This window comes from Carlito syrichta, unplaced genomic scaffold, assembly GCF_000164805.1.
Source record: "Carlito syrichta isolate Samal-C Ts95f unplaced genomic scaffold, Tarsius_syrichta-2.0.1 Scaffold287783, whole genome shotgun sequence".
NCBI classification, from domain to species: Eukaryota; Metazoa; Chordata; class Mammalia; order Primates; family Tarsiidae; genus Carlito; species Carlito syrichta.
Window position 1 is genome coordinate 102204 of NW_007231879.1, and position 20019 is coordinate 122222.

The 20019-nt window shown below is 41.2% G+C and overlaps 1 protein-coding gene across 2 annotated transcripts in view; it reads left to right on the top strand.

Moving 5' to 3' along the window:
* The window catches only part of TMCC1 (transmembrane and coiled-coil domain family 1), a 42031-nt gene that overhangs the window by 11055 nt on the left and 10957 nt on the right, over positions 1-20019 (top strand). The window contains exon 2 of one of the 2 annotated variants that reach the window (XM_008053036.2): positions 2837-3771. In XM_008053036.2, coding sequence (XP_008051227.1) covers positions 3233-3771 — 539 coding nt within the window. In that variant the 5' untranslated portion in view covers positions 2837-3232. Of the gene's footprint in view, positions 1-2834; positions 3772-20019 lie in introns of those variants that run through there. The other variant, XM_021709961.1, reaches the window with a different exon arrangement.

Here is a 20019-nt window from a genome sequence, read left to right on the forward strand (position 1 = left end):
TACAGGCGCGTGCTACCACACCCAGCTCATTTTGATTTATTGTAGAGATGAGGTCTCGCCAAGTTGCCCAGGCGGGCCTCGAACCCAGGGGCTCAGGTAGTCCACTCACCTCAGCCTCCCAAAGGCGTGGGATCACAGGCTGAGCCACTGAGCCCGGCGAGTGTGGGTTTTTTAAAAGATGTAGTCAAACCTTGATTCTAGTTCCTAATCATTTTTTTACCAGTATAAAAATTTTTTATCTTCCCAGGTTAATAATTAAACTTGACTTTTATATCTATACTTCTTTAGTCAAAAGATTGCATGTAAGTTAATATTCATATTAATATCAGAGAGCCTAAGAGAGAAAACTAGAGCATGCATAAGCTTAGAGTCTTAGATCTAGTGATGTTAATCATAGTTGCTTTCCTTTATACTATGGTGGAGGATGATCTTAATTATTAAACAGAAATACTTGATCATATTATACGTATATTGTGGTTACGGGATCTGAAATCCCATTCAGAAAGAAAATGAAGCAAATGAGAACCTTATATGACCTAGAAGACTGGTCACTGAAGAAAGTGGGTTTTCAGACGCTCTTGTTGCAACTCTTGGCAACTTATTTAACTGTAACTCTTCCTTTTCCAACTTTTTTCTGATGCCTCTGGCCATTTCACTGCCTGTTAGCATGCACCTAAAGATGACTTGGTTAGAATGAAGGAATTCCACAGAGCAGTTATTGTGGTAGTCTGTAACTTTTCCAGATAATTTTCCTTTTTTTTTGAGTTGGAGTCTCACTCTGTTGCCCAGACTGGAGTGCAGTGGCCACTCCCGGCCACCACAGCCTCGACCTGCTGGGCTCTGGTGATCTTTCCCCCTCAGCCTTTCAAGCAGCTGGAACTACAGGCGCACGCTACCATGCCCGGCTGATTTTTTGATTTGTTGTAGAGATGAGGTCTCGCCAAGTTGCCCAGACGGGTCTCGAACCTGCGGACTCAGGCAATCCACTCACCTCAGCCTCCCAAAGGCGTGGGATTACAGGCTGAGCCACCGAGCCCGGCTCAATCTTTCTTATTAACAAGTGGAGCATAATGTCTCTGTCATTAATTTCAGTATTAAATTATCTTTTTTTTTTTTTTTTTGAGTTGGTGTCTCACTCTCTCCCAGGCTGGAGTGTAGCCTCAACCTGCTGGGCTCAGGTGATCCTTCCACCTCAGCCTTCCAAGTAACTTTACCTACAGGCATACACCACCACGCCTGGCTAATTTTTTTATTTATTGTAGAGATATGGTCTCGCCAGATTGCCCAGGCTGGTCTCAAACCCGTGGACTTAGGCAATCCTCTCACCTCAGACTCCCAAAGTGCTGAGATTATAGGCATGAGCCACTGCACCCAGCCTATCATCTGATTTTATTTAAAAGCACAGTATTTCTTATTTGTTCTCCTAGAAAATAAATAATATTGTTTTTATTCACATCAGTGATAATATATTGATTCTAATGAACTAGATGTGTTTTATGGCTCAGAGATCAGCATAATTCCTGCTCAGATAACAAACTGAGGTGATTCAGCTGAGATGGAAAAAAAAAGAGGATGTTATCTCTAGGTTGACAAGTTAATTATTGGCGTTTTATGAATATTTAAGACTTGGTGTATTATTGTCATGAAAATATAAGGTGGTGGTAACCTATATACAGTTATTTCTAGCAAATTGAGACTGGGTACAGATTAAGGATGAGAACCAAGAAAAAGGGTATGATCTTAGTCTCTAGGATGGTAAACTTGTAATTTTGACACTTTTACTGGGAATTTTTATTACCCTAAGTTGATTGTTTTACTATTTATTTCTGTTACTGCCCAATAAAGAGCATTTTATGGAAGCTTTTTCACCACCACAAGCCACACCCAAGGGTGACCTCTTGAAGGATTTTTTTTCTCATGAACTTGGGAAACCTTACCTCTCTCCAACTTTGGCTAAATGCTTTGAAGTGTGAGCTTTGGCTGACTGCTTTGAAGTGTGAACATTTAAGCTTTCTTTTTTTGTTTTTGAGCTGGAGTCTCACTCTGTCACCCCTCAGGCTGGAGCGCAGTGGCACATTCGCTGCTTATGGTCACCACAACTTCGACCTGTTTGCTTACTTAGTTGTTACTGTTCCTGAGTTTTCATGTTTTCTTGCCAAGGTTACCACGGTTACCTGTGATTTAGTAACACTGAACCTTAACACTTTCAGCAATCTTACCTTCCCAATCTTACCTCTATGTCAAGCTACCAGTTAAAATGTAGAGAATGATTCCATCAACCTTGGCACAATTTGGATAAAAGGATACTGTGATAAAAATTGGATTTTTTATATCTAGCCAGTACATATCTATTCTTGCCAACATTTTTAGATGACGATAATCTGTAAGTGTGGATCAGAATTACTGTGATATCTGAACACCAAAATGGTTTTCATATAATTAAATTGAAATGCAGCTGTACTTTACATATGTAGGTTGTCTAGATGTGCTTCTGAACAAAAATATACATGAAGAATGTGAATTAATTTATGCTTTAAACCCACCAAGGGAGTTTTGTTATTTCAAGAAACACTGTGATAAAACCTCTAGCAAAGGAAGAATAACTTCAGTTTACGCCTTGTGCAAATCTTTTTTGATCTATCTGTTTTGCTTAAAGCAAAGTAAGAGGACAGTATACAAGAGGGCAACTGGACTTATTCAGGACAGGAGGAATCATAGGACAAGTATCTGTACTGAGATTTGAGAGTAGGTATTTTAAATACATTTTGGCTCTTTGGTTCTGGAGAGGTAATCCTCTTGGATTTCTTCTAACATCTACCTCTTGCTTTTATGCCAGATCGAGCGGTTGGAAGTAAGCAGCCTTGCCCAGACTTCCAGCGCAGTGGCCTCCAGTACTGATGGAAGCATCCACACAGACTCCGTGGATGGAACACCAGACCCTCAACGTACAAAAGCTGCCATTGCTCATCTGCAGCAGAAGATCCTGAAGCTCACAGAACAGATCAAGATTGCACAAACAGCCCGGGACGACAACGTTGCTGAGTACTTGAAGCTTGCCAATAGTGCAGACAAACAGCAGGCTGCCCGCATCAAGCAGGTCTTTGAGAAGAAGAACCAGAAATCTGCCCAAACCATCCTTCAGCTACAAAAGAAGCTTGAGCATTACCACAGGAAGCTCCGAGAGGTGGAGCAAAATGGGATCCCCCGGCAGCCAAAGGATGTCTTCAGGGACATGCACCAGGGTCTGAAGGACGTGGGAGCGAAGGTGACTGGCTTCAGTGAAGGTGTGGTGGATAGTGTCAAAGGTGGATTTTCCAGCTTTTCCCAGGCCACCCATTCCGCAGCAGGTGCCGTGGTCTCAAAGCCCAGAGAGATTGCTTCACTGATTCGGAATAAATTTGGCAGTGCAGACAACATCCCTAACCTGAAGGACTCTTTAGAGGAAGGGCAAGTGGATGATGGGGGGAAGGCTTTGGGAGTGATTTCAAACTTTCAGTCAAGCCCAAAATATGGTAGTGAGGAAGATTGTTCTAGTGCCACTTCAGGCTCAGTGGGAGCCAACAGCACCACTGGGGGCATTGCTGTAGGAGCATCCAGCTCCAAAACAAACACCCTGGACATGCAGAGCTCAGGATTTGATGCACTACTACATGAGATCCAGGAGATCCGGGAAACCCAGGCCAGACTAGAGGAATCCTTTGAGACCCTCAAGGAACATTATCAGAGGGACTATTCCTTAATAATGCAAACCTTACAGGAGGAGCGATATAGGTAAGTTATATGGAATTAAAATCCTAAATTAGCTGGTTGTGGTGGCACATGCCTATAGTCTCAGCTACATGGGAGGCTGAAGCAGAAGGATCACTTGAGCCCAGGAGTTCACAACCAGCCTGGACAACTTGGCAAGATCTTGTCTCAAACATAAAAAATAAAAATAATCCTAAATGATTTGTGTTGGGTTCCCCTCCCTTTAGATATGGGGAAGTGGCTTTAAAAAGTTTTTTTCTTTCTCTAGATTGTCCAGAGCTCTTTAGATATGTCATGTGACATCCACATGAGTTAGTTCCTTGTTCATAGAGAGCAAAATATAGAGGCTTAGGAGTTAAATGACTCCCAAGAACACATACTGATGACGTATTACTGTAATTCTCTAGTCTTCCATTTCCAGTTTAGGGATTCAAAACTAAGGCCAAACTTTCCAAGGCATTCTACCTATTTATTTATAATCTTAGAACCACACATTTGTTACAACCTATAACTGTACTACATTGAATTCAAAAGATCTATAATTCTCAAAACTCTGGAGAAATCAAATATAAGCCAGCGAAAATCTAATGAACCCTGTAGATATTTGGCCTTAAACACACTTAACTGGGCAATTGATGTAAAAAGAGTAGACTGGAAATAAATCCAGATAAGAAGGTCTGTTGCCTTTATTATACAGTGGCAAATGTTTGAATGGGAGTGGACTTAAACATGAAATGGTGCTACAGTAGTTTGAAAGGGCTCTCAAAGGGCTAAATGCTTTTAGTCATAATCTGTACTAAAGATAGAAGTTGGTCTCTTTTTTGTGTTTCATTTTGCATTATATATTAGACCACTCTTCTCTGTTCTCCATATGTGTATCCTTTCCCCTTGTTTCCTTTACATGCAGAGAGAAATAATATCCTCCATGGATAGATCCAAACTTTGTCAGCCAGAGACAGGCCACCTCATAATACAGATTGAGGACCAGTCTTAGGGTCATGGTACATCATCACCTCATGATGCAGTCAGTTAGAGGACCTGGGTTCTGGTTCTGTCCCAGTTATTTAGTAGAGGGAATCCTTAGTACTTCTACTATAATATCAGAAGTCGAACTGACAATATCTTAAAGTCCCCTTTACCTCTTAAAAATAAAAGCAATGTTTTTAAATTTTTGCTTTTTATAAGATAATCTCAGAGCCTGAAATAAATTGTTCATGTATATCAGTTATCACTAAGAAGAGTTACAGCAGCAAGCTCTTTTCAGATGGTGAAGATGCTAATCAATAATTCAACCTGGCCAGCTGCTGTGGCTCACACCTATAATCTCAGCACTTTGGGTGACTGAGGTGAGAGGATTGCCTAAGCCCATGGATTCAAGACCAACCTGGGCAACTTGGCGAGACCTCATCTCTACAATAAATCAAAAACTTAGCCAGACATGGTGGCACATGCCTGTAATACCAGCTGCTTGGAAGGCTGAGGTGGAAGATCACCTGAGCCCAGCAGGTCAAGGCTGCGGTGGCTGTGAGTGTGCCACTGCACTCCATCCTGGGTGACAGAGTGAGACTCCGACTCAAAAAATAAATAAATAAATATAATAATAATAATTCAACCTCCCTCTTTTTTTCCTCACTTCTGGTCATCAATTCGAAATTAAGACTTCAAGAGAGAAGAAAAGTGAAGTATGGGGAAGACAGAAAAAGAGCTCTAAAAGCAAATATTGTATATTACTGTTTTTACTTTGGTGTTTTATATATTTTTTAATATACTGAGAAGATGTCTAATGCAGTGAACAGTGTAACAGATATTCAAATGGACTCTAAAAATACTTGGTCCTTTGTACCATATTAAATCTAACTCCCAAGTTTAAATTCCAGTTCTACCAGGCAAATTTCTTAACTTCTCTAGGTCTTTGTTTCCTCATCTGTAACATAAAAATTATAACAGTTCTTTAATATGATTGTAACCCACTTGATTGAATAATTTGTGTAAAGCATATAGCTTAGTGCCTGGCCCCATAGTGCTCTATTCATGTTAGGTAGCAACTGTTGATAACCCCCTCTTAGAACATGAAGACCTGGGCATTCCACAGTCAGTTACTGAGAAAATTAAAATTTAAAAAAAAAAAAAAAAACTACCTGCTTTGACTCCTTTATTTTGAGTGGATACTTTCTAGTTTTTAAATTCCTCTGGGTGCCGGGCTCGGTGGCTCAGCCTGTAATCCCACACTTTGGGAGGCTGAGGTGAGTGTACGAGATTGCCTGAGCCCATGGGTTCAAGACCTGCCTGGGCAACTTGGCGACACCTCATTTCTATAATAAATCAAAAAAATTAGCCGGGTGTGGTAGCACGTGCCTGTAGTTCCAGCTACTTGGAAGGCTGAGGCGGAAGGATCGCCGGAGCCCAGCAGATCGAGACTGCGGTGGCCGGGAGCAGCAACTGCACTCCAGTCTGGGTGACAGAGTGAGACTCCAACTCAAAAAAAAAAAGGTTCCTCTGGAGCTTAAAATTCATATAGAGCTTATTATGTCTTCAGGTCAGGTGCGAGAAAATCAAAGAGAAAAAATAGGTCTCTTGAGGCCTACATTTCTATCCATTTAAAATAAGTCAGAGATAGGATAGAACTTTAGCTCCATATAAATACCTTATTAGAAGAAACAAGTCTAAGCCACTTAGGAGGTAATGAGCAGTGCATTTCTTTCATTGCACTTTGGGTTCTTTGTAGTAGGTAAAGGACTAGTTTTATGGAATGAAGAAAGAATATAGAAAGCTTCTGAATTTTCAAAAAGAGAAGTAAAACTTGAGGTGAAGGGAAGACAATATGTAATCTGACTTGTTTTGTTTTCCCACTTTAGCTTTAGAATGGTTTTTCCTTAAAACAGAATCTTGAAGAAAGAACATCCTTTTTTCAAAGAAACAGAGCGGAAGAGTCACAACTGTTTTACACAGCTACTTTTCTTCCACTAATAATTCCCTGTATAGTACAGTTAGAGATTTCTCCTTTATTACGTATGTCTTTACACAATAAATATTTTCATCTAAGTTTGTTTGCCTTTGCACAGTGTCACATAAATGAATTTTTTCTACAAATTGAAGCCTTTTTTTTTTTTTAAAGAGACAGGGTCTCATTTTGCCCTGCTTGATCATGAACTCCCGGGCTCAAGCAGTCCTCCTGCCTCAGCCTCCTGAGTAGCTGGGACTATCAATGCACACCACAGCACCTGGCTTTGAAGCCTGTTTTAAGCATCAAAACTTTTCACATTTTAAGCATTTGGAGGAAATTTCTCTGTCTTCTTGTCTTTTTTTTTCCCCCTCTTGGCTCCACACCTTTGGATCTTTGCCTTCCTTTACAAAGTACACTGAGCCTCACTTAATGGAAATAGCTTAGAATGCTAGTATTCTAGCTTAGAATATGATACTCTCAAGTAGTGAGACTGTAAGTTTATGTGCCTCTACACTAAATGGTCCAAGACTTTTTTTTAGTTCCATCTACTTTTTTTATAGTTTGTTTTTTCTCCTTTCCATGTCTCCTTCACACTCTTAGTGAGCTGCCTGCAGCAGCTTTACTAATTCTATTTCTACTCTGTTTTAGGTTTTGCCTTTTGCATAGAAAGGAAGTAGGTTAAGGATGGACTCGACGGACTCTTCGGACCAGCTAATGAGTACATGGCTGCTCTAGATGCATTTTTTTTCCCCTATGTCTCCGTTGACAAGAGGGTGTCATGCACAGTGCTTGTTATCTTGTTATTTGATGATGATGGGGACAAGACTGCTACCACTAATAGTATTACTAAACTCTTATGATGTGCATAATATTAGATGCTTCACATACATTTACCAGTCCTCATAATAACGATAGCCCTGCAGGTGGATTGTATTATCCTCCTTTTTTTTTTTTTTTTTTTTTTTTGATTCTCTGTCACCCAGGCTGGAATGCAGTGGCATGTTGACGGCTCACCACAACTTTGACCTCCTGGGCTCAGGCAGTCCTTCCTCCTCAGCCTCCCAAGTAACTGGGACTACAGGCATGACCACCAGGCTCAGCTAATTTTTTTTTTTTTTCCTATAGAGACAAGGTCTCATTGTGTTGTCCAGGCTGGTGTAGGACTCAAGCAGTCCTCCCACTTTGGCCTCCCAAAGTGCTGGGATTACAAGTATGGGCCACCACACCAAACCTATCACCATTTTAAAGATGAGGAAATTAGACCTGAGGAAGGGGTAAAATTTGTGAAAGGTCACTTAGTAAGTGGTAAAGCCAGGATTCAAACTCAGTTTTATATGACTTCAAATTCACTGTTTTCATAGGAGGACAGATTTTCTTTTTTCCAAGCTCAACCCTAAAAATCTATGATTGAAACATTCAGTGCATTGGCAGTTGGGTATTGGGCGTTTCCCAGGTCCAAGTGTGTGTTTACTAAAGATTGAGTCACTGTTTTTAAAAGAACATATATATTTTATAGAATTCTGTGACTCTGTAAGCTCTGGTAAAGTTTTCTAGGATAGTACAACAGTGTAGGTTGTATAGGCCTACTGAAGAAAACCCCCACCCCAATCATTGTTTCCCCCTTTCAGAATCTCTTCTCAGTAATGTCATTCACTTAACGTGATTTCGTTCTTCTTTTTTTTTTGAGTTGGAGTCCTCTTATCTTATCGTCCAAGCTGGAGTGCAGTGGCACGGCTCACGGACACTGCAGCCTCCGCCTGCCGGGCTTAGGCGATCCCTCTATCTCAGCCTTCCGAGTAACTGGAACTACAGATGCACACCACTGCGCCCGGCTAGTTATTTTGTGATTTATTGTGGAGACGAGGACTCACCAAGTTGCCCAGGCTGATCTCACACCCCTGGACTCAGTCAATCCTCTTGCCTTGGACTCCCAAAGTGCTGGGATTACAGGCTGAGCCACTGCGCCCGGCCTCATTATTCTTTACCCTAGTGAGTAGCTCCCGGTCAAGATAGTTGCCCAAGACCATCTGCTTAACTGTGGAATACTCAGATGCATTCTGAATCCTATAAAATACAGTTTGTCTCTTTCTTTACCCACATAATTGTGCCATGACTGACATAGTATTTCTTCAGGACCCACATGCACTTTTCCCAAGAAACCACTGTAGCAGAGCTTGGATCTGCTACAACCTTTGCCTAGTAACTGGGTATTTAATCTCTTGAGTTTTCCATTGCACTCTTATATGTGAATGAGATCATGTATTTGGGGGAGGTAGGAGACAAGGTTTAAAAATTTTTTTAGTGATAGCATCTGTGCAGGCTTCAGATTCTTATCCAGCTGGTCTCTTCATCCAAGGTTTGTTTGTGGCAATTGGATTCATAGTACTTCAGAGATAGAAGGGACCCTTAGATATCTAATTCAGTCTGATTTATAGATGAGAAGAACACTGAAGCACAGAAAGATAGTGACTTTTGCCAGGTCACACAGAGAGAGAAAATAAGACAGCTAGAAAAACATTTTTTTCCCTTAGGGGATCTGGCCTAGAATCCTACTCAGCTACTACCTGTACAAAGTCGTGTGGTGTAGGGCAGGCTAAAAGCATTCCTGGTGTTGATGAGCATTAATGCCATTTTGAAAGCTTCTATTTTAAGGAGATTACTGTCCTTTGGAAATCGGCTCCTGAGAATGTTTGTATTAAGCTCAGGGATATTTTAAATTGCACTGAGTCATAATAGCAAAAATACAGAAGGAGGCAGTCACCATGAGCAGTAGAACAGTTAGTAACTAGGCTGACCCAATTAGGCACAAGCTGTTGGAGTTCTAACTAAGCAAATGGTTGTCTAAGTATAGTTTTAGTTGATTTAACTACCACTGGACATAAGACAGAGATATGCTCAGGTGTAGCTCTTTTAGCTCCTTTACTCTAGGTGGGTGTTAGACCTGTCCACTGCAGATTGATCTGAGAGTCTTCAGAGGATACGTAGGCTACATTTGGACAATAAATTTGGGTTAGAAACTGAGGATATTGGATCAGATTAGCCCTTCGTTTATAAGAGAAACAAAAGCCCAATTAGGAGATTTTCTTATGAAGGATAAGACCTTTCATAAAGGAGATTTACAGGTAAGCTCTTTCCAGTTTTACCACTAAAGAAGAATGGGGAGAAATCAGTTATTAATAATAAGCCCCCATTAATTCATTGGGGTTGACAAAGCTTGAATTTGCTTGCCCTTTCTGAGTAAATTATACAACTCATCTGAGCCTCAGTTTCTCTATCAAAGGGAGGCCCAAACTTCACCTGTACAATGACTACTTGTGTACCTAATCCTGAATCATACCCCATATCTTTAAAATAAAATAAGCCGGGCTTGTTGGCTCAGCCTGTAATCCCAGCACTTTGGAAGGCTGAGGGTTCCGCCTGGACAGGTGAGACCGCATCTCTACAATAAATCAAAAAATTAGCTGGCCATGGCAGTGCGCCTGTGGTTCCAGCTACTGGAAGGCTGAGGCGGAAGGATCACCAGAGCCCAGCAGGTCGAGGCTACAGTGGCCGGGAGCGGCCACTACACTCCAGTCTGGGCGACTGAGTGAGACTCCAACTAAAAATAAATAAATAAATTAATTAAATAATATAATGATATTTGTTGTATAGGGTTATTGAGATTATTGAGTGAGATATTGTGTATGGAAGCCCCTAGGATGTTTGGTTTAGAGTAGAAGCTCAGTAAATGTTCCTTCTGTCTTTACTTTTTTCTGGGGGTATAGAAAGGTCTGGATTGTGCCAGGATATTAGAAAGCTGGTATTACCAAGTCCCCAAATTACATAGAAAGCCTTTCTAGTCTTTATTTATTCCCTGTATTCTTTAGATATGTACTGTTTCTTGTCCTTAGGGTAATGTACTGCCCACCCTTGAAATTTTTGGTGGGACTGGTGTGCTTTTTCCCCTTTTCAGCAGAAGGCTAGTTCAGTGTTTCCTAGCCTCTTTTCAGGTTTCAACACAAACAAGATAACAAAAGGTATGGAAAAACCACTCTCCCCAGTTCAGCCAGGAATCTATTCAAACCCCTACCACATGTCATATCCCCTACCCAGCTATGTCTCTCCATTCTGGTCAAACACTGGCAGAAGCTACCTCAGGTTTCTGGTATGCATTTGGGAAATAGTATGGTAGTCTACTCCGGAAGTTCCCTGTGTGTGTCAGTCTTGGGACCTAGTTCTTCCTGTTTCTTTCAGTACCTGCTCTGCAAGTTTCTTCAGACATCCTGCCCTGGTGACCTGTTACCCACCTAAGGAAGCACCATTGGCTCTTAGAGATAGCTCCAAACTTTTGAACCACACCCAAAGAGCAATAATGCTTTGGGTTGAAGCATTCCCAGCCTTTGTACTCACCCAGTTTCTCATTCATCCGGAAATTTGATCCAAAAGAACCCTTGGCTTATTTCTGATCTATGAAGTGACTATTATGTTGACTAGTCCTGTGACCAAAACACTGCTTCAAAATCAGTATTCACTTATTTATTGATCAGCTACAACAAAAATCTGGGTGTGTTTAATACTTTGTAAATAGAGCGGGTTTTGCTTTCAGTAGGAGGTGAATTTCACCTGCCAAAATATGATATAACCTGCTTTTTAAAAAAAATTGCACTGGGCTCAGTTGCTCAGCCTGTAATCCCAGCGCTTTGGGAGGCCGAGCTGAGTGAATTGCCTGAGCCCGCAGGTTTGAGACCCACCCGGGCAACTTGGTGAGACCTCATCTCTACAATAAATCAAAAATTAGCCGGGCATGGTAGTGTGTGCCTGTAGTTCCAGCTACTTGGAAGGCTGAGGTGGAAGGATCGCCAGAGCCCAGCAGGTCGAGGCTGCAGTGCCCGGGAGCGTGCCACTGCATTCCAGTCTGGGCGATGGAGTGAAACTCCAACTCAAAAAAGAAAAAAATTGCAATGCAAAGGCTTTCTGTTTGCTAATAGTTAAACTCATGCCATATTTAGGTAGCACTTTGGGTTGTAACAATTTAGGAAGGATCTCAAAATGAGATTATTAATCCTGTGCTACTTGTATTCCAGATGGAGTTGCATGAAAACTATATGCCAGCCAAAATTATATAGTCATGTTCTGAATAATGACATTTTTGTCAACAACAGACCGCATAGACGATGGTAGTCCCATAAGTTTATGATGCCATGTTTTTACCTTAAAGAAGAGTTCCTGCCGGACTCGGTGGCTCAGCCTGTAATCCCGCGCCTTTGGGAGGCTGAGGTGAGTGAATTGCTCGAGCCTGCGGGTTCGAGACGCATCTGGGCAGGCAAGACCTCATCTCTACAATAAAATAAAAAAATTAGCCAGGCGTGGTAGTGCGCGCCTGGAATTCCGGCTACTCGGAAGGCTGAGGCAGAAGGATCACTGGAGCCCAGCAGGTCGAGGCTCCGGTGGCCGGGAGTGGCCACTGCACTCCAGTCTGGGCGGCAGAGGGAGACTCTAACTCAAAAAAAAAAAAAAAAAAAGAAGAGTTCCTGGTTTGTTTTTTGTTTTTTTAAATCACAAATGAAAAGCTGTACACGATGTATCTTCTTTTCATTTAATGAGAAGATGGAGTTGTTTGTTCCTAGTTTCCCCATTTTAGAATTTAGACATGAAGTAAATACAAGAAAGTAAAATAAGCAAAAGAGATTGTAAGATTAGTAATGGGAGTGGTGCGAAGTCAGTGGGAACTAGAGTACTGGTGTTTTCTTAGTTTTGTTCAGATTTTACATTTGATTAACAGTACAGAAAAAAAAGTTTTAAAAAAGACCATAATAAAATGAACCAGAAAACAGGAAGCATGAGCCAAGTGGTTCACCTCGCTAACTAGGGAGTCACTGTATGTTTCTGGGACCTGCTATATCTTTGTTTTTTGGTTTTTTGGGTTTTTTTTTGAGTTGGAGTCTCATTCTGTCGCCCAGACTGGAGTGCAGTGGCACATTCCCGGCCACCGCAGCCTCAACTTGCTGGGCTCCGGCAATCCTTCCACCTCAGCCTTTCAAATAGCTGGAACTACAGGCACGTGCTACCACACCCAGCTAATTTTTTTGATTTATTGTAGAGATGAGGTCTCGTCAAGTTGCCCAGGTGGGTGTCGAACCCATGAGCTCAGGCAATTCACTCACCTCAGCTTCCCAAAGCGCAGGATTACAGGCTGAGCCACCAAGCCCGACCCCTTCTATATCTTAATTATAAAATTGAAGTACCTCCCAGGTAGAAAGGAGATTAGGATTAATGTAGAAATATCTTCATAAATCTTAGTTATTTGGAGGTAGATGCTACACATAAAAAGTCATGGGGGAAAGGGTAGTTATCATTGTTCTTGTTACTGTTGGTGCTGGTATTTTGATGCTTATGATGATTAGGTAGATTAGATTGAATCCTAAATTTCTCCTCCCACACACTTCTCCACCCAAAAATCACATTTGAGGGACTTTTTTTGTTAGCTTCTTTTTAGATCAAAATCTCACATGTATGTTATATAAGCCATACTGAGGCTGATGCCACTAAAAAAACAGTGCCAAATATGATCAGGTTTGTGCTTTCAAATTTTGGATTGTGAAGTTGTGAAAAGAGCTAAAAAACAAACTTCCACAGTTTGGGTGAACAAGTTAGGGGAGTTTTAGTAATGAGAGGCCAGTGAATTTATTTCAAGGTATTGAGAGTAGCACAAAAGGACTGCAATTCAAGACACCAAGGGCATTCTCTTTGTTCATCATATTTTTACAAAAGACTCAAGGTTTATAGCTTTCTCGGTTTCTTCCCTGATGTCTCCTACATATTGGAGGTACTTACTGTGGTAACCCAAACACAACTGTTTGTGTGAATATAGTAGGATTTCAGCTACACAGTAACACCTGCAACTTTTCTGTTCTTTCAGAAAGTTGTCATTCCCCAGGTAATTCTTTTTTTTTTTTTTTGAGTTGGATTCTCATTCTGTCGCCCAGACTCACAGCCACCCGAGAGTCAACCTGCTGGGCTCTAGCAATCCTTCTGCCTCAGACTTCCAAGAAGCCGGAACTACAGGCGTGTGCTACCACACCTGGCTAATTTTTTAATATATTGTAGAGACAGGGTCCCACCAAGTGCCTGGCTGGTCCCCAGGTAATTTTTAAAACGACGAGAGAAGCAAATGCTGGTAGTTATTAGTTGATGAATTAATTGGGTCATTTTAACTGGATCCATTGTGGGTCTTGCTTCACCTTGATTTCTGCAACTTTTGTATCACCTTGAAGTCTCTTGACCTGGTTGTTTCATCTGCAGAGCTCATTCTACTTACCCAATTACTTACTTTGCTATAAAACTACTTGCTAATAAAAAAATAGATATATTTTCTCATTTGAGAAAACTGAGCTTTAGGAGAACTTGCTGTTAATTTTCCATGTAACTATGAGTAAATTGTTCAATTTACTGAAGGACTTTTTATTTTGTACAAGTGCTTGGTGAGAATTAACAGTTTCTACTCAACTCTTTTGAAGATTTTAAAAGATTAGATAAAATTTACTTGAACTGTGTGTGGTGGCATACACCTGTAGTCCCAGCTAATTGAGAGGGAGGATCCCCTAAGCCCAGAGGTTCAAAGCTGCAGTGTGTTATGGTAGCGCCTATAAATAAAATAGTCACTGCACTTCAGCCTGGACAACATAGCAAGACCCTATCTAAGAACTTCTTGAGATACCTTCCTTCACACATACAAAAAACATGCCATGAAAGGAAGGTAGATTCATTAATATAAAATAAAATTTGGAACAGGCCAGTGAATAGAACTAGTTGAATTATCTGGCAAATCTGAGCCAGAGAAATGGCAGGAACCTAGATGTATGCTTGTGCTGATTCTCTTGATGAAATAAGAAGAGAGGGCCAGGCGCAGTGGCTCAAGCCTGTAATCCCAGCACTTTGGGAGGTCAAGGCAAGAGGATTGCCTGGGCCCATGGGTTCGAGACCAGCCTGGGCAAGTTGATGAGATCTCATTTCTATAATAAAAAATTAGCCGGGCGTGGTAGCACACACCTGTAGTTCTAGCTCCTTGGAAGGCTGAGGCAGAAGGAAGGATCTGAGCCTAGCAAGTCGAGGCTGCGGTGGCCGTGAGCATGGCACTGCCCTCCAGCCTGGGCGACAGAGTGAGATTCCAACTCAAAAAAAATATGAGAGAGACTTGTAGCATGAAAGATTGAGAAGAACAAAGTATGTGGCTAATTAACACATTTGTTTGATATCATAGAAAAAAGCACCATAAATATACTGGAAACAGTGTAAATTTCAAAATAAAGGGGCAAAAAACTGGGATCTATTTATTTAAAATAGTGTTTTTATTTATTTATTTATTTTTGAGTTGGAGTCTCACTCTGTCACCCATACTGGAGTCCAGTGGCATGCTCCCGGCCACTGCAGCCTCGACCTGCTGGGCTCCAGTCATCCTTCCGCCTCAGCCTTTCAAGTAGCTGGAACTACAGGCGTATGCCACCATGCCTGGCTAATTTTTTGATTTATTGTAGAGATGAGATCTCTCCAAGTTGCCCAGGTGGGTCTCGAACCCACAGGCTCAGGCAATCCACTCACCTCAGCCTCCAAAGCGCTGGGATTACAGGCTGAGCCACCGAGCCCAGCTTGTGTTTTTATTCTTAAATGTTTAAACTTCAGTCCCCTCCAAAGTATTCTCTGCTTGATGCAACACACCTTTCGAGATGCTTTTTCCACTGCTCAAAACAGTTTTTTAACTCATCCATTTTGATGCCTTTTAGTTGCTTTTGTCTTTTTTTTTTTTTTTTGAGTTGAGTCTCACTCTCGCCCAGACTGGAGTGCAGTGGCCGCTCCCGGCCACCGCAGCCGCGACCTGCTGGGCTCCGGCGATCCTTCCGCCTCAGCCTTCCAAGTAGCTGGAACTACAGGCGCGCGCTACCACGCCCAGCTCATTTTTTGATTTATTGTAGAGATGAGGTCTCGCCAAGTTGCCCAGGCGGCTCTCGAGCCCGCGGGCTCAGGCAATCCACTCACCTCAGCCTCCCAAAGGCGCGGGATGACAGGCTGAGCCACCGAGCCCAGGTAGCTTTTGTCATTTTTTAATTTCACCTCCTCCACATCAGCAAAATGTTTCCCCTTGAGGACTTTTTTTAGGGGCGAGATTGGGTGAATAAAGAGGCTGGGACACGGTGGTCATGCCATTTGTGAGCAAAAACTGCTGAACACTCAGTGTAGTATGGGCAGTGTCATGATGTAAGAACTAATCACCTATTTGCCACACTTCAGGACATTTTTCCCACAAATCATGACACTACCTTCTCAAAACTTCTAGATTGAAGCTGTGGTTGACCATTTGATCCAGAAGAACAAATTCTGAGTGTACAATCCATCTGACATCAAAGAAACAATCATTGTTTTCACATTTGACTTTACTTGTTGTGCTTTTTTGGGTCGTGGGGAAGTGACAGTTTTCCATTGGCTAGATTGCTGTATCATTTTGGGGTCATAACCATAGCACCAAGACACATCTGCAGTTATGACTTCAGAAAAAAAAAATCAGAGTCAGCCTCCAACTGCTCTTTCAAAGCACAGCATGCAGCCATGCGATTATCTCTTTGTTCAGACATGAGCAAGTGAGGCATGGATTTTGCTGAGACTCGTTTCATGCCAAATTTTCAGATAAAATTCCCTGACGGGAACTCCACGACACCCTAGTCTATTCCGCAAGTTCATCAATACTCCAACAGCATTCTACCAAGGTGGCTTGATGAATTCTTACCATATTTTCTTAAGTTTGGCTGGTTGAAGAATGCCCAGAATGAAGTTGATTGTCAATAGACATTTCACCTCATTTAAAATGGGAAAACGATTTGTAAACTTGTGGTTTACTCAGAACAATGTCTTTGTTAAGCTGTCTGTAGCATAACAACAGTGTCGCCACGTTTTTCCCCAACAGAAGACAAAATTTCACTGCTTTATGTTGTTTGTGTAAGTCATCCATTATGAGATGGACAAATGTGTTGTAAGAACCTCCAGGAAAAAAAATTTTTTTGCGTCAGAATCTCATTCTGTCACCCAGGCTGGAACTACAGGCATGTGCCACCACACCCGGCTAATTTTTTGATTTATGTAGAAATGAGGTCTGGCCAAGCTGCCTGGGCTGGTCTCAAACCCGCAGGCTGGTCTTGAATCCGAGGGCTCAGGCAATCCACTTACTTCAGCCTCCCAGAGTGCTGGTATTACAGGCTGAGCCACCAAGCCCAGCCACAGAAAAAATTTTAACTGAAGCCAAACACAACCTCTCACGACAACACTAGTTGATACACTGATGCCAGTGGGTTCCCATATCGTTTGCCTAGCTGGGAAAGCCTATACTACAAGGGGCCCACCCTCCAAAAAGCAATTTTGGGTTTTTTTGGGTCCCCCTCATATAAAAAATTGAGAATGTGGAGATAGATGAAGAAATGGTAGCTTAGAGAAAAAAAGTTGGACGTGGGAATCAGTGAACAGTGGAGCAAGACCACATGGCAGTCAACAATCAGTCTTTTTGAACTGCCTTGCTAGGAACTGTCTAGAAGAGTCACAAGAGAGAAAAACAAAACCAAATGTAAACTTGTGATTCAGCTATCTCACACAGCACCTCTTCTGTGCCAGGCATTTGACAAAATCTGTCTCTTCATATAATCTTCAAAATTGCTCTTTGGAGTAGATAGACTTCCTCTTTATAGATAAACAGGATCACTCAAATTAGCGAGTTTCAGCGTTAGGATTTAAATCCAAAACCTGATCTGACCAGATGCATCAGCTGGTATAAATGCATTATGAAAACATTTCCATATGCAAGGTAGGTGCAAAGTATAAGGAGTGAAGATGGAACTCCTCTAGATATAATACCAAGTTAACCAAAATCTAGTTAGAAAATGACTTCCAAAACCTTTGATATGTTAGTGACTTTCATGTGATAAACATTGGCTTATGATAAAGTTCAAGAGTGTTGGGAGCAAGTGCTGAGGATTTTGCAAGTATTCTCTGATTCGTATGTTCATCATCAGTCCATATCATTGTACTAATTAACAAATAAATCCCATTTCACTGTTTTACATATGTCTTAAATTACCACAATTTCGTGTACCTCTCTGTTTTCTTTAGAGTTGTTAAACTTAATATGTTGTGAAGAGAAATATACCATAGACATTTAAACTACCAATAATTTGAAAAATGAAAATAGGTTCCCTGATTAGAAAGAATCTTAAACTCTAGGTATTAGAAAAGATCTTAGCAGTCTAGTTAAAATCTCCTCAAATAGAGGAATTATTTCTGCAACATCCCTGACAAGCAATCTCTCTTTTTGAATACCTGCAGTAGCAAGGTCTCATTTTCCCTAAGACAGTTTTTTTTTTTAGCTGTTAGATAGACACAACTATTAGAAAATTCTTTCTAAAACTGAACTGAAAACCTATTTTAGTTTCTAAATCCTACTCCTTAATTCTTTGGAGCCACAAAGAATAAGCTACCCACTAAACTACATGATTTCTGATACCTGAATTCAGTAATTCCCTAGATTTCTACAGAATTAATTCCTGGTAATATCTTGCACTGGAATCTGTCCAGATCAATCTGAACTCCGTCTGTGGACTATGGTTTCAGCTCTCTCTCTTCTCATGCTCTTTGTAAAGGTAAGAGTACTTTCTATCCTATTGTCTTCATCCTGGGTATGGATGCAGAAGCCAGGCAAATAAAGGCAAGACCAAGTCAGAGCTCACAGACTGCTGCTAGAGAATACCCCAAGCCCAGTCCTGGGAACCGTCCTTGCTAGGGTGATTACATTTTGTTGTACAGACAGTCCCTGACTTAGGATGGTTCAACTTGATGATGTTTACACTGGGTTTAGGGAGAAGTAACGCCATCATAAGTCGAGGAGCATCTTTATATTCTAAAAGATCAGGTGAGAAAACAAAAAGAAGATGGGCACCTTCCTGCTCCTGTGAACTATGTCTGCAGTAGGAAGGAGTCCATGTTGAGGGAGTGAAGGTATTAACCAGTCTATTTTGCAGTTTTGCCTAGGGCTCATGAATATGCATACATCTAGTTGAAAAGCAAAATTGCATTTGCATTTGTGTTTTATGTCCTAATGTTTCTGTGAGATCAACCGAAGGATAAAGGAGGAAAGTGAACTGAAACTTGCCAGCTGGCAAGTGATAAGTAGATTAGGGTACAAAATATGGATACTTGACTTGTGATCAGTCAAGATGATATATGATTGTACAGTGAACACTCATACACATTTGGGTTGTTTCTACTTTTTAGCTCTTATGAATGACGTTGCTATGAGCATTCTCATATAAGCTTTTACGTGGAAGTAAGTTTTCATTTCTCTTTGGTGTACACTGGAGTGGAACTGCTGGGTCATATGGTAACTCTGTATTTAACTTTTTTAAGGAAATGCTAAACTTTTTCCAAGCGGTTGCACCATTTAACATTCCCACCAGCAGTATATGAGGGTTCTGCTTTCTCCATTTCCTCTAACACTTGTTATTTTCTTTTTTATTATATGTTCATAATTTTTTTATAACACCCCTTCTCCCATCAACTCCACGTTGACATGTCAAACTCCAAGTCATTATGTCAGTGTACTATTGTCTAAGTGATTTGGATCACTATCTTACTTAAAAAGGAAGTTAGGTGATCTGGGCTTCTTGAGTAGTTTCAAAATGACATCACAGTGTAAAGTTTAAGGACTTGGGTTTTAAAGTCAAACTTGGATTTAAATCCTTACTCACCTACCTAGTGTCTGTGTGCTCTCAGGCAGGTCACTTTAGAACTTCTCTGAGCTTAGGTTTCCTCATCTGTAAAATGCAAATGATACTTTCTCTTGGGGTTTTTGAAATAAATTTACACAGTAGGCACTGACTAAATGGTTGCTGCTGCTGTTTTAAAAAAATCTGTCCTAGTAGTATATATGAGCCTTGTTTAATATCAAGTAAGATTCTCCAAAGTCCTAAAAGGCCTGAAAGCTATGCAGTTTGTGGGCCAAGAGCTTGGTAGCCTATAGGATACGTACAGAGATGCCATATATGTCTGCTTTCATCATCATGAAGGCTGGTAACCACTACCAGTATGCTCTCCTCTGTACCACCCAACACTGCTTCTTAGCTTAGGAGAGTTATTTGCTGCCAGATATAACCTTTCTCTTAAGTCCCAAGAGATCAGTACTTTGGAACACCACTTTTAAATTATCCAGCCCTTCCCTGGTGAAGAGAGAATGATGAAATTAACAAACACCAGCCAGGCTTGGTGGCTCAGCCTGCAATCCCATGCCTTTGGGAGGCTGAGGGAGTGGATTCCCTGAG